The sequence below is a fragment of the Phodopus roborovskii genome, unplaced genomic scaffold (assembly GCF_943737965.1).
Source record: "Phodopus roborovskii unplaced genomic scaffold, PHOROB, whole genome shotgun sequence".
Taxonomy (NCBI): Eukaryota; Metazoa; Chordata; class Mammalia; order Rodentia; family Cricetidae; genus Phodopus; species Phodopus roborovskii.
This window is the reverse complement of record NW_026126541.1, coordinates 15,276,171-15,290,314: the sequence shown is the minus strand read 5'-3', so window position 1 is coordinate 15,290,314 and position 14,144 is coordinate 15,276,171. Positions and strand designations below refer to the sequence as shown.

At 53.1% G+C, this 14,144-nt stretch overlaps 1 protein-coding gene across 1 annotated transcript; it reads left to right on the top strand.

The window, feature by feature from the left end:
- The first annotated feature begins 3,424 nt into the window (after positions 1-3,424).
- On the top strand, positions 3,425-12,919 carry Sema4g (semaphorin 4G). Its single transcript, XM_051199682.1, has 14 exons — positions 3,425-3,637; positions 3,730-3,878; positions 4,053-4,115; positions 7,123-7,221; positions 7,333-7,426; positions 7,571-7,684; positions 7,890-8,053; positions 8,126-8,295; positions 8,583-8,727; positions 8,827-9,049; positions 9,281-9,396; positions 9,497-9,657; positions 9,807-9,868; positions 12,029-12,919. Exons 1-14 carry the CDS (start codon positions 3,514-3,516, stop codon positions 12,856-12,858), a joined length of 2,514 nt encoding a protein of 837 aa, XP_051055639.1. The 5' UTR covers positions 3,425-3,513; the 3' UTR covers positions 12,859-12,919.
- The last annotated feature ends 1,225 nt before the right edge of the window (positions 12,920-14,144 follow it).

The window sequence follows — 14,144 nt, the reverse complement described above, 5'->3', positions numbered from 1 at the left end:
TCAGGGACCCGAGGTTTACGCGTCCCTGCAATAGGTAAATGGGAGGGGTCTTAGGACCAGGGCAGACTGGCAGGCTCAGCCAGTTTCAGGGCGCACGCGGTGGTGAGAACCCACCACCACTAAGGGGCGGGCGGTACCCAGATCGACTGAGCTTGGAAGGGGACGCCAGGAGCCGTGGGCCTCGAGCATCTCCCACAAATCGCGTCTATTGTGCGTGGGGGGCGCGAAGGAGGGCGGGCGCCCTTCCCCGCCCCCGCCTCCGGCCCGCCTCCGGCCCCCGCCCCACCCCCGGCTCCGCCTCCACCCCGCCTCGCTCCGGCCGCGGCCCCTTCCTCCCGCAGCTGGTGCTGTGGGGCCGCGGAGCCGCACGTCGCTGTCTCTACGGCCCCGGATCCCAGCGCAAAGGTGAGGGAGGCTGGGGAGTGCGGGCGGTGGCAGGGCCGGGGGCCGCGGTCGGGCAAAGCCCTGCCCACGTCCATTCCACCCTCCAAGCTAGGCCAGGCCTTTCTCTCCGCCGAGACCCCCGGTCCCGCATACAAGGTTCTGGAGGGGCTCGGGCCAGGCCTCGGGTCGCGCAGGACGCAGACCCGCTTTCGCGGTGTCGGGGTCCGCAGCGGGGCAGGGACCTGCATAGAGAACAATGTTCCCCTGGATCTGGGTCATGTCTCCTGGCGTCCGGCGGGATCGAAGGAGAGCTTGTCCTCGAGCTGCAGCAGTAGATACTGAGGTTAGATCTGATCAAAGGAGCGAACAGTGGACTGTCCAGGATGGTGGAGGGAGGGGAAGATGAGGGAGAGACGCCCTCAAGACAGGTGAGACCGCCATCCTACTGGGCAAAGGGAAATATGCTGCTAACCCCAGGCAGGTGGACAGCAGGTATGAAGGTCGAGTGCCTATTGAGCCTGTTGTTAGGGGGAGTTCTCCCCTCCTTAGTTTTCTCCACCCTAGGGTCTAACAGGAGATGATCAGAGTTCAGCAGGCAGGCCCTGGGAAGGAACCCAAACTTGGAGTGAAGTGTGGGGTGTGAACTAGAGACCTTGAACCCCCTTAGTAATGAGGGAGGGGTGGCATGCTCCACCTCCACCCCACGCCCATTAACCCGGCCCTCCCGACAGGTTAAGTGGAGGCTTCAGCCCAGCTCCCCCGATCTAGAACTGCAGTCTTCTGTAAGGGGAAAGAAGGCTGCTGAGGTAGCATCCCATCTTCCCTTTACTAACTCTGAGAGTCTCCTCCTTTCTGGGTTAGTTGTCCATTCTCCGTTTCAGGAACTCACCCCAGGTCAGAAGCCTCGCCAGACAAACACACACACAGAGCAAGCTGGCCTTACAGCCAGGACTTTCAGAAAAGGTGTCAGGATTTTCTGCTGTGCGTCTCACCCCAGCAAACACTGGCAGCCTGCAGCCAAGCCTGCAGCAAAAGCTGTACCCCTTTTTGCATTTCACGAGTGCTTGTCTCTGCCCAGATGTAATTGTGTTTGGGAACTCTGAATACATGTGTGCATCTGTACCTGGCCCACTATCAACAGTTTTGTGTGCATGCCCCTATACAAATGTGTGTGGACAAGAATCTCCTGTTGAATAGGAAGCAATGTATGTAGCCCTGCTCGTTTACCTCTGGATGGACGGCATGTAAGCACAACTTTATGTGTATATATTACTTTGTGTGGCCTTGGCCCTTTGTGTGAACATAACTTTTGCTAAGCCTCTGTGGGGGTGCATGCATGACTCTCGTAAATACGTGTGCTCTCCAGCCTACTTGAACATGTTGCACTCCTGTGAGCAAGTGTGTCACATTCGTCGAGAACCACATGACTCAAATTAAGTGCACACATGTGCCCATGCACTCCACATGGAGTTTCTCTGACCTGTGATGTGTTCTGCCTGCCTGATCCTTGGCACTAACTTCCTCCAGCCCTAGGGCTCCCCTTCTGTGCTGAGCAAATAGGAGGCCCCAAATGTAAACAGGTGTGCCTTCACAGCCAGGTGGAGCTCAGATAGCCTGAAACCTCCTGTTATCCCAGCCCTCAAAGCAAGAGCTTGAGGCCCTTCCTGTGGCTCAGAGGTCTCTGTTCTTCCTCTCATACTCTTCCTCTCAACATGCTAACCTTTGACTCCTGAGCAGACCCTCCAAATTCCTGCTATTCCTCTGACGAGCCACATTTCCCTCCCCTCTCTTTAAGGCCATATAGTTAATATTTGACCCAGAAGGAAGGGGAGAGGCTGTGACACCCTCTGACCCTGCCATGGGCGTCTGGTGACATTGGGTGGATCAGGCGTCTTCCACACCTTGCCCAGACCAGGAAATCTTTGGGAGTCCCCCAGAGATAAGAGGGAGGCCACATCACACACCTCCACCTCAGCCATGGGACTAAAGGTGGCCAGCAGTCTTGGGGTCCCATTGTTCACTGTCTCCACATTGCTTGGGTCTTAACTGGTCTCACACACACCGCATTCTCCTGCACAGACATTACACTTGTGCAGCTCAGAGACCTGGATACCTGCACCTCACCCCCACCCCCTCACACTTGTGCTGCCTGCCAGCAGGTAGGTCTAGCAGGTAGGGACTCGTGTAGATGCCCAGACAGAGAGTGCAGTATGGACTCGCATGGGCAGGGCAGAGACGTGCACCCCCTCAGAGAAAATGCCACAGAGAGTATCTAATTAAAGAGAAATTCCAAAGGGAGCTCTCAGGCCAATGGGAAAGAACAAACAAAGGGAAAAGAGGACAAAATTAACAAAGGCCCATTAACTGGCTCTGCTCAGGCCTTCCTGCAGAAGGCTCCCCCGCAGGCAGCGCTGGAAGGACAGGCCTGCCGGAGAACCAATGCGATACCAAGGTGGTCCCAAGCAGTCTTCTGTCTGGGCAAGGACTGTTACCATTGGTATAAGTCAAAGCTAGTCTGGGGTCTCATAAAGACAGCACATTCACCACAGCCTTCTTTACCAGAGCAGAGATGGACAGATTGTCTGTGAGTCTGTCCTGATGTGGGAGTTCTGTGGATGTCCGGCCTCTGTCTTCCACAGCCCCTGAAGTCTGGGTAATGTCCTCCATCTTCCACCCACACACAGATCAAAGGGCTTTCCATTAGAGAGATTTTGATTTTTTGTTTTTGTTTGTTTGCTTGTTTTTCTCCTTCAGAAAACAGAGAGAAACTGGCACTCCCCCCCCACACCCTTGGTTGGGGGCAAGGTGACCCCTTCAGTCAACTACAACTTTGCTGGGACCCTCCACTCTCCATGGAATTTGCCTTTGATGCAGAAAGGCTCGTGACCCACCCGTCCATCCCTCTGACTTCTGAGCTGTGATCCCATGGCCCTTTGTGGCTCCATGTCTCCCCCATTCCAAGATCCTCCATGGCCCCATGACTACTTGATCCCCATGGCCTCATGACCCCTGACCTTCCATGTGGTCATAGCCCGGACTTTGACCCCAGTGATTGCTCTTCCCCTCCAGTCCTGTGACTCTAGCCCCGGCTGCCTTTGGGGTCTCGTTGGTCTAAACTTCCCCAGGAAGATGTGGGGGAGGCTCTGGGCCCTCCTCTTCAGTTTCCTCACAGTAACAGCAGTCCCTGGACCCTCGCTGCGGAGACCATCCCGAGAGCTGGATGCCACCCCACGGATGACCATCTCCTATGAAGGTTAGATTCCCCAACCTTGCAAGGCTGTGTCTGGCAGAGCTGGGGGCAGGAAGTAGCCCCCCCAGATGGCTCTCTGCCCCTCTTGTTCCCAGAGCTCTCCCAGGCCCGGCACTTCAAGGGCCAAGCCCAGAACTACTCAACACTTCTGCTGGAGGAAGCTTCGGAAAGGCTGCTGGTGGGAGCTCGAGGCGCCTTGTTCTCTCTCAGTGCCCGTGACGTCGGAGATGGGGCTCACAAAGAGGTCAGCCCCTGGTGTCTGGACCCAACCGCAGGGTCTTCAGCTCCCTGGGACCAGCACTGTCCTTTCCAGCGCAGAACTCCTTCTGAAATCCATCCCACTCCAGAGCTCTGGAGCCCCGTTTGGTTCTCTGGGTATTGAGGTCAATATTGCAGTCTGTTCCTTTATTCTCCCTAGATCCACTGGGAGGCCTCCCGAGAGATGCAAAGCAAGTGTCATCAGAAAGGGAAAAACAACCAGGTGTGTGATCTGCCCTGTCCCCAGCTCTCCTTTCTTCCTTCTCAACCAGGGTTCTCAGAATTGGGGGGGGGGACACAGATGGAGGGCTACAGATGTGCAACCAACTATACAGCCACAGTGAACATTAGGAAAGGCAGCCTTGGGGTAACCATACAGCTTGGCTTGTCAGTGTCTTAATCCCCGCCCCAGGGGACAGATCTCAAATTATCATTGTAACAATAAGTAGCTGCTAACAGGTAACAACTAGATCTAGTTCTAAAACAATCTTATGATGCATTATTATCCCCATTTCACAGATAGGAAAATGAGACTTTGCTGGAGCTCTAGTCCAAGTACCTGGTGTTCGTGGAGGGACCTTAGCCAAGCATTAGTCCTTTCTAGCTAAAAAGCAGGGTGTCTGCTGGGAGGGGGGATCATGTCTGGCTATGTAACAGCCATTTGGAGAGTATTCTGTATTTATTTACTGACTTTGGAGTTAGGAGTTTTTTTGTTTTGTTTTGTTTTGATACGGGGTCTCACTATCTAGCCTTGGCTGACCTCTAGATTTTACTGTGTAGACCAGGCTGGCCTTGAACTCACAGAGATTGGCCTGTGTCTGCCTCCCAAGTGCTGGTATTAAAGGTGTGTGCCACCACACCTAGCTAGAGAGCTTTTAAAGAATACACATTCTTGGACCAGGGACATGGCTCAGCAGGTAAGGAACTTGCCACCAAGCCTGACAGCCCACATAGCGAAAGGAAAGAACAAATTGTTCCTGATCTTTCTAATGTGTGCCTTAGCATAGGCATACACATACACACGTGAAGTAAGTAGATACAAAACAAACAAACAAAGAAACTAACATATTTCAAGCCAGTTATGGTAGCGTATGCCTGTAATCCTAGCCCTTGGGAAGCTGAGGCTACACACACACACACACACACACACACACACACACACACACACTGAGCATTGTGGTGGTGCATGCCTATGATCGCAGCCCTTGGGAGGCAAGTGAAAGGATTAGGAGTTTAAAGAAGCCTTGAAAACCTTGGCTCCAAACAAGTGTGAGGCTAGCCTGGGCTATATGAAATTTTTTTCTCAAAACAAAAGCGAGAAATAACTCAAGGTCCACCAACCTAGAGATTGTGACGCAAGACTCTGTGCAGTGCCCCTCTAGAACTGTCTGTCAGAGACTCCCTCAGTGCATTGTGGTTAATAAACAGAGTTGATGGGGCTGGTGAACCCATACCACAAAGTGTTATAAATGCCCAACAGAGGGTTTGGACTTTATTGTGACAATGACAGCCATACTGTTTGACGCTTTAGAGGCCCTCATACATGAATCATGGGTTCCAGATTAGTAGGTCTGGTAAGGGCCCAAGATATTTCTGCTGTCTCTAGCCCCCAGACCACTTTGAGCAGCAAAATGTCAGAGAGAATGTCCTCAAACATTGTCCTAAAGGACATTCATTTTCAAGGGAGGAACTGAGTGGTCTAGTATGCTTGGAAAGGACGACATTCCCATCCTACAGTGCACAGTGATATCCTTAAGGCTCTGAGAAGTCATCCAGTAAAGATAGATGTATCTGCTTTCCAGCTCATCTGACTACAGAAGTCTTCCCAAACTGGCCTGTCTCTGTCTTAGGGAGCTACTCTAGGAATGTTTGCCTCATCCCGCATGCCTGATGGATTAAAATAGACTGAGTCTAGAGACGGGAAGAACAATGGAGAGTTTGGGGCATCCTAGGGGTTAGGAAGAAGGCCTGAGCAGGATGACAAGGAGCAGATAATGGCTACAGCAGGCGACAGTTAGAGGAGACAGAGTACTCTATGGATTCAAACTCGGTAACAGACAGGAGGATGATAGAGGAGAACTGGACCGCAGCGTAGGTACCTGAGGGGTGCAGAGAAAGCCAGTGTGGCTGGAGGAGATAGAGTGAGCAGTCGGAGCGAGCCCAGGGGCATGCGGGAATGTGTGTTCAGGGCATCGGGAGCTGCTGCCATGCCATGCTCTATTTTATATCTGTGGCGCTTTGGGAAGCGGATTGGACGGGAGCAAGAGGGTGCTGACAGGTGGGTCTCTGGATGGAAACTTCTGACATGGCGTCTGCGGTCCCCTTCGCAGGCCACCTCGCAGGGAGACAGGCGTACATGAGAGGCTGTTGACAACAGACCCCCTTGTGCTGTTAGAATTTTACTTCTGGAGCATCCCTCACTCACTGTAGCGCAGCAGGTTGGGAGGGGGTCAGGTGGCCACTAGAGTTGTCCAAGCACGAGGTGATGATTATTTGTAGTGGATGAGAATAGTGACGGGGGCCAAGCTCAAAGCTGCTTGGCACAGTGAGTCACGGAGAGGGACTCAATGCAGTGCGGAGAGAGTGGGTAACAGCAAAGGCGCTTCCGCAGCAGAGCAAGGTGGGTGCAGGCTGGGGTGGGAACGACTGGGTGTAAGAGAGAGGGTTTGGGTCAGGAAGGGTGGGAGCTTGCTCTTGGACATAGATCGACTTTGCTTGTGAGACCACAGAGAGAGAGAGACTGAGGATTTGTGGGAGCTCCAAGAGTAGAGAGGAGCATTGCTTAAAAGTAACTCTTGAGCTGGGTGATGTCAGCACACGCCTTTAATCCCAGCACTTGAGAGACAGAGGCAGGCAGGTCTCTGTGAGTTCGAGGCCAGCCTGATCTAATGAGCAAGTTTCAGGACAGCCAGGACTACACAGAGAAACCCTGCCGCAAAAAAAAAAAAAAAAAAAAAAAAAAAAAAAAGTAACTTTTGAGGTCATGTCATGCTGTCATTCTCCTGAAATGTTTCTCTGTCTTTAAGTGCCAATGGCTCCTGAAGGGTAGGTGGAGGGGACTGCAGCAACAGACATAGGAGAAGCTGGCAGAGTGGGGACAGGTAATCGGAGGCATCTTGGAAAGTATATCCTATAGATGGGGGGCAAGAATCAGACTGCAAAGCTAGACTAATAGAGGTGGCTTATTCCAGGCAGAGGAGGCTTATGTTACTGCCTCCCTTTGTTCACAGACGGAGTGCTTCAACCACGTGCGGTTCCTACAGCGGCTCAACGCCACCCACTTTTATGCATGTGGGACCCACGCCTTCCAGCCTCTCTGTGCAGCCATTGTGAGTATCTCTGCCCCAGCCCTGACTGCTAACCCCAAATTGGCCTGACCTGGGGCTGTAGCCCTTGCCTGTCTTCAGGACCATTGACTTATTGGGACCCTCATTCTCCAGGACGCCGAGGCCTTCATCTTGCCTACTAGCTTCGAGGAGGGGAAAGAGAAATGTCCTTATGACCCAGCCCGTGGCTTCACAGGCCTTATCATCGGTGAGCAGGCACTCTGCTGCCAGCCCTCATCCACAGGATGCTATGATCTGAATGTGGATCTTGTTGCTAGGGTTTGCCATTTATGCATGCCATGTTCGCTATTGTACATGACATGTATCTCATGTCTGGATGTCCCTGCCCCAGATGGAGGTCTCTACACAGCTACTCGGTATGAATTCCGGAGCATCCCTGACATCCGCCGCAGCCGCCACCCACACTCTCTGAGAACTGAGGAGGCACCCATGCACTGGCTCAATGGTTAGGAGGGTGTGGCACAGGATGACGGGGGCGGGTAGGGGTCTATTTCTTACTGTTACTCCCTTGGGCAGATGACCATCCCACTTCTAAGTCTCCATGTGAGCCTGTCCTTCCTCACCTGTGTATCGTGGAGGGAGGGGACGGGGTGTGGCTGAGGGAGAAGTCTCAGCCAGTTTCATAAGCCACCCAAATACTCAACCCACAGATGCTGAGTTTGTATTCTCTGTGCTGGTGCGGGAGAGCAAGGCCAGTGTCGTGGGTGACGATGACAAGATTTACTACTTCTTCATGGAACGTGAAGAAGGTTCTAGCAGCTTCACTCAGAGTCGCAGCAGCCACCGTGTGGCTAGAGTAGCCCGTGTGTGCAAGGTACATATGATGAAGTTAGGGTATGGGGAGAGGCTAGACCTCTGACCCTGATTCGGTGTCCTACCTCCCCAGGGAGATCTAGGAGGGAAAAAGATCCTACAGAAGAAATGGACATCCTTCCTGAAGGCGCGTCTCATCTGCCACATTCCACAGTATGAGACACTGCGTGGCGTCTGCAGCCTGGATGCCGATGCATCGGCCCACACACACTTCTATGCAGTCTTCACACTGACAACACAGTGGTGAGCTCCGGAGTGCTGGGAGAGGAAAGGAACTGAGGAAATCTAAGGGCTGGAACAGAGGTCAATGATGAGTGGATACGATCTGTTAGGGAGAGGACTGGGTGTAAAATGAAGTGCCGAGACATGTCAAGCTATCCTAGGGCCACAGGGCATCATGATCCACTGGTGCACATGACAGGCCCGTAGGCCTAAGGTGGGGATGGACCGTGGTAACAGGAGCTCCAGATGGAGTGAGGGCTAAGGGTAGGCTCCATGCAGTGTAAGTCCTCCCCTATGTCCCGTTCTAGGAAGACCCTGGAGGCTTCAGCCATCTGCCGCTATGACCTGGCTGAGATGCAGGCTGTCTTCACAGGCCCCTTCATGGAGTACCAAGATGGTGCCCGGAGATGGGGCCGCTATGAGGGTGGGGTGCCTGAGCCCCGGCCTGGCTCGGTGAGCACTCAGGCCTTGAGCCTATGCTGAGTAGACAAAGCCCTGGGAAGGGAGAAAGGTGGTAGAGTCCTGAGGCTTACCCCCCACCCCCCAACCCAGTGTATCACAGATTCATTGCGCAGCCGAGGCTACAACTCATCCCAAGACTTGCCATCCCTGGTCCTGGACTTTGTGAAGCTGCACCCACTGATGGCTCGGCCTGTGGTACCCACACGTGGGCGGCCCCTGCTGCTGAAGCGCAATGTACGCTACACACATCTCACGGGAACACACGTCAGCACACCTGCTGGACCCACCTATGACCTGCTCTTTCTGGGCACAGGTGCTTCTGACCCAAATCCCTGATTCCCTAATGGCCTTGGTTATCGATACATCTGAGCACAGTAGTTCCTGCCACATTGGCCTGGAGCGCCCAATGTCCTGAGGGACCACTCTGGTGGCTGATTCCTTGTCTCTAACTGTGTGATTCCTGAGCTGTTCCCATTAGGCCTCCTGTGGGGTACTGAGAGCAGATCACACTGGTGGGTTCTGACTTTTGTCCATTCTACATCAGCTGATGGCTGGATCCACAAGGCCGTAGTCCTGGGCTCTGGGATGCACATTATCGAAGAGATACAAGTGTTCAGGGAGCCCCAGTCTGTGGACAATCTAGTCATCTCTCCCATGCAGGTAGACCTGACTTCTGGTCTCATACACTAACAGAGAAGGGGACTGGGGAGCCTGGGTAGAGACTGGAGGGTAACTGACCAACTGTCCACTCTGATTCCAGCACAGCCTCTATGTGGGGGCTGCTAGTGGAGTCATCCAGTTTCCTCTGTCCAGCTGTTCACGCTACCATTCCTGCTACGACTGCATCCTGGCACGGGACCCCTACTGTGGCTGGGACTCCAGCACCCATACCTGCATGGTGGCCACCACCGTAGCCAACAGGTCCCAGGGTAGAGGTTGGAAGTAGGGGTGGGGTACATGTGCCCTCAATGGAGGACAAAAGGCCGCCAACCCATAAGGGATGTGAGCTGTTATTGCTAATCCTGCTGCACATTCCTTCTCGTTCATGAGTCTTGATTTCCTGTTCCCAGGACAGCACTGATACAGGACATAGAGAGAGGAAATCGAGGCTGTGAAAGCAGCAGGGATACAGGTAGGTGGAATTCATAGACTCCCGTGGGTATTTCTGAGTGGCTGTGTTTGTGTGGTTTTGGTGAGGATGATCCAGCACAGGGTAAGTGCTCAACTCATACTTACTTCCCAAAGAAACTGTAAATGAGGAAACAGGTTCGAGATTTGGAGATAGTTGGTGATGTAACTCATGGGTAGAGAGCTCTTCTTGTCTGACATGTGGGTTTACTGTCTAGCAACACACACACACACCAGGGGGGGGTTAGTGAGTTAGGGTTTTATGATCACATCTAAAGAATATTTCTGGTCAGTGGTGGGGCACGCCTTTAGTCCCAGCACTCGGGAGGCAGAGGCAGGTGGATCTCTATGAGTTCAAGGCCAGTCAGGTCTAGAGAGTGAGTTCCAGGACAGCCAGAGCTGTTACACAGAGAAACTCTCTCTCAAATAAATAAAGTATATGCCTGAGTAGTGGGAGAGTGTAAATACAAATAACTAACTGAAATTATTCATAATTACAACTGCCGTGGGGTGCAGAAGGGTAATGCGTTTTTCTCCAAAGGAAGATCATGTAGCAAAGATGATATCAGAAGGCATAAAAAAAAAATAAAAAATAAAGTCAGTAATCAGAGCTGAGCACTTACGTGCCTGGCACTAATCTAAGTACGGCCCTGTGTCTGTTCGCATAGCATTCTATGTGAGAAGCACTATTGTCAACCCCATGAGGGACAACCCCTCTGAGGCATGGGGAATATAAGGAAACTGTCCATGGTTACTCAGCTACAAAGCGGCAGGGTCAGAGTCAACCCTGCCTAAAGCAGTTGGATTGAAGTTTATGCTTTTGATTGAAACCATGCCATCCCCAGGCTGGCCGAGCAGGGGCGAGCATGAATACGGCAATGGCACTCAAGCAGTAGGGTCAGCCCTTACAGAGCTCAGGGGGAAAAGACTGAAGAGGCGAGCAGGGACCATGTGGGCAGTTTTGGTCCTTATATGAGAACCAACAGGAACCCTCTGAAGAGTTTTATACCAAGGAATACTCTGATAAGATTTGTATCATTAAAAGTTTTTTGCTGTTTATTTATTTATTTGGTTTTTCAAGTCAGGGTTTCTCTGTGTAGCCCTGGCTATTTCTGGAACTAGCTCTGTAGACTGAGCTGGCCTCGAACTCACAGAGATCTGCCTGCCTCTGCCTCCAGAGTGCTGGGATTAAAGGCCTGCACCACCACTGCCTAGCTTGTTAAACATTTAAAAAATATTTTAAGAATGCATTTTGCCTGCATGTATGTATGTGCACTATTGCATGCCTGGTGCCTGTGAAAGTTCAAAGAGTATTTCATTCTCTGGAACTGGAGTTATGGGTGTTTGTGAGCCACTATGTACCAAACTCAGGTCCTCTGCAGCAAGGGCAACAAGTAAGTGCTCTTAACCACCGAGCCATCTCTCCAGCCCCGGTATTGAAATTTTTTAAAACTACATTTACTTTGCTCACAAGCATGTGTGGGGTGTGGATGTGCACGTGTAATGCATCTTATGGGAGTCAGTTTTCTCCTTCCTACATGTGGGTCCCAGGGATTGAATTCAGGTTGTCAGGCTTGGCAGCAAACACCTATACTCACTGACCTCAGTCTAGATTTGTGTTTTCAAGGGATCCGCTACAGTAGCAAAGGACAGAGACTGAACGAGGGCCCTAGAGGCCAGGCAGCCATGAGAGGAGAGAAGCCAACAGGTCTGAGTCTCATGAGTGTAGACAGGAGGAGGCGAAGCAAGGGAGACCCCTGGCCCCTGAGCTACAGTGCTGAGCAGCTGGTGCGATTCAAAGAAAGGACTTGGTGTGGTTGATGAATGAGCCTTTGGCCTTGGTGAGATTCCCAGCACATGGCAAACGGTTAAGTCCGGTGTTCCGGAAAGAAAGCTGTGCTGAAGGTAAAGATCAAGAGTCCTTGGTAGATGGCAGAGACTGAAACCACAGGCAAGTGGAGATTAGAGAAGGAAAAAAGGCCCTTCTTCCCGGGAAGGGCCAGTGTGCACCCTGGGATGCACGCACTCACAGGCTTGCTTAGCTGTCACCGATTCTAAACTTGGTGTCTGGAGCCAAGAATTTAGCTATCTACAGTCTGTCCTGCTTTTTCCAATGATGTCTGGGACGGGCAGATATTGATCTTTCCTCTCCCATCCTCCCCAGGACCGCCACCACCACTGAAGACTCGCTCTGTGCTCCGGGGTGATGATGTCCTCCTGCCTTGCGACCAGCCATCTAACCTGGCCCGAGCTTTGTGGCTACTCAATGGGAGCAAGAGCCTGAGTGACGGGCAGGATGGCTACCGCGTGGGAGTGGATGGGCTGCTGGTAACAGACACGCAGCTGGAGCACAGTGGCAACTATGGCTGCTATGCCGAGGAGAATGGTCTCCGTATGCTGCTGGCTTCCTACAGCCTCACTGTCCGGCCAGCCACCCCTGCCCCGGCTCCACAAGCCCCTGGCATGCCCGGGGCACAGCTGGCACATGACATGAGGTTGTTCTATGTGGTAGCCATCGCTATACTCGGTGGCCTGTGCCTCATCCTGGCATCTTCCCTCCTCTATGTGGCATGCCTGAAGGAAGGCAGACGAGGTCGAAGGCGAAAGTACTCATTAGGTCGGGCTGGCCGGGCGGGGGGCTCAGCCGTGCAACTGCAGACAGTCTCAGGCCAGTGTCCTGGAGAAGAAGATGAAGGTGATGATGGAGAGGGGCCTGGGGGCCTGGAGAGTGGCTGCCTCCAGATCATCCCTGGGGAAGGAGCCCCAGCCCCACCCCCTCCACCGCCACCCCCACCCCCGGCTGAGCTGACCAATGGATTGGTGGCACTGCCCAGCCGGCTGCGGAGGATGAATGGCAATAGTTATGTGCTCCTGAGGCAGAGCAACAATGGAGTGCCAGCGGGGCCCTGCTCCTTTGCAGAGGAGCTCAGCAGAATCCTGGAGAAGAGGAAGCACACACAGCTTGTAGAGCAGCTAGACGAGAGCTCAGTTTGAGCCTAGCTTCCCAAACAAATGCTCTTCCAAGCCAGCCTGTCTGCCCTGGGCTGGGCCTCTGCCTCCCCAACACAGCCATCCTTCATCCTCCCAACTCCATTCCCCTCTTCCAACTTTTTGTTGGATGTCTCTGTAGGGCTGGCCAGAGTCATGGTTAGCCAAAACCCCTCTTCAGTCTCCAAGGCACACGTGGGAGCAGCCCAGGCCCACCGGTGCTCCTTAAAGGTAGGTGCTCCCTCAGGACCAAGTACTCTGCAAACCCAGACCCAGTTTCTAGCCCTTAACCTAAAAGCCTGGGAGGAGAGGATTGTCTTCCTATCCCATTACCTGCCCAACCTTCCTCTTCTTCTCAGGTAGGGCTCTGCAGGTCCAGATGGCCTCAATGTCACCACCCCCTGCACAGCACAGCTCTCTGTGTGTGCTGGGTAGTCCTGAATTCAGACGAGACCTCTCTCTGCCAGCCACCTGAGTCCTGCTGACATTCACATGTGCACATGGAAGAATGTTTATCAGCTGGGCTGCACTGTCCCCTCCCCCTGTCAGTGCATCCTAGTTTCATTCCTCCTGATCCCAATTGTCACTTTCCTATCTAGTCTAGTCTTTCCAGTCCCAGCCCTGTGTGGTAAGCCTTTGGCAAGAAGACTGGGAATAGGCCAGCCTGGGAGGTAAGAAACACCCCTCCCCTCTTCTCCCTTCCTGTGCAGCCCTTGTGAGTCAGCCTACCCATTCCTCTCATTCACATGCGAGAGTGCCAGCGCTCCAGGCATGACACCCCCCCCACCCCCCCACCCCCCCACCCCCCCGCCACACACACACAGTAACACACCCATATCGCCCGCTTACATTTCCACCCACGCACACATTCGGAACCTCCCTGTGCTGCCTCAGTCAGACCTGTGCCTACTAGGTTTGGTCCATGGATATTTCAAAGGGAGATTTCCGCTGCCATTTAGCTGTCCTCACAAAACTAGGACAAGTGACCAACACTGCACTCAATGAGCCAGCCTCCCTCTTAGGGACCAAGCAATTGCTTCTCCTAGACCAGAGCAGAGGGGAAGTGACCAGATATCTCACCTGGCACATGAAGCCCGTTCTTGGAACTATGCAAAGGGCAGAGGCTGGGAGTTTGGATGCTTGGCTCCCATTCCTGTCCTACCTCACCAGGGCACTTTCAAGGTCCAAGGGCCTCAGACGTCTTCAGGCCCGTATGGGACAATCAAGCCTGACTGAGCTCTCCCATCCCACTTGGGTGAGGATGACTGTTATTTTTGTAGCTGAGAACGTGG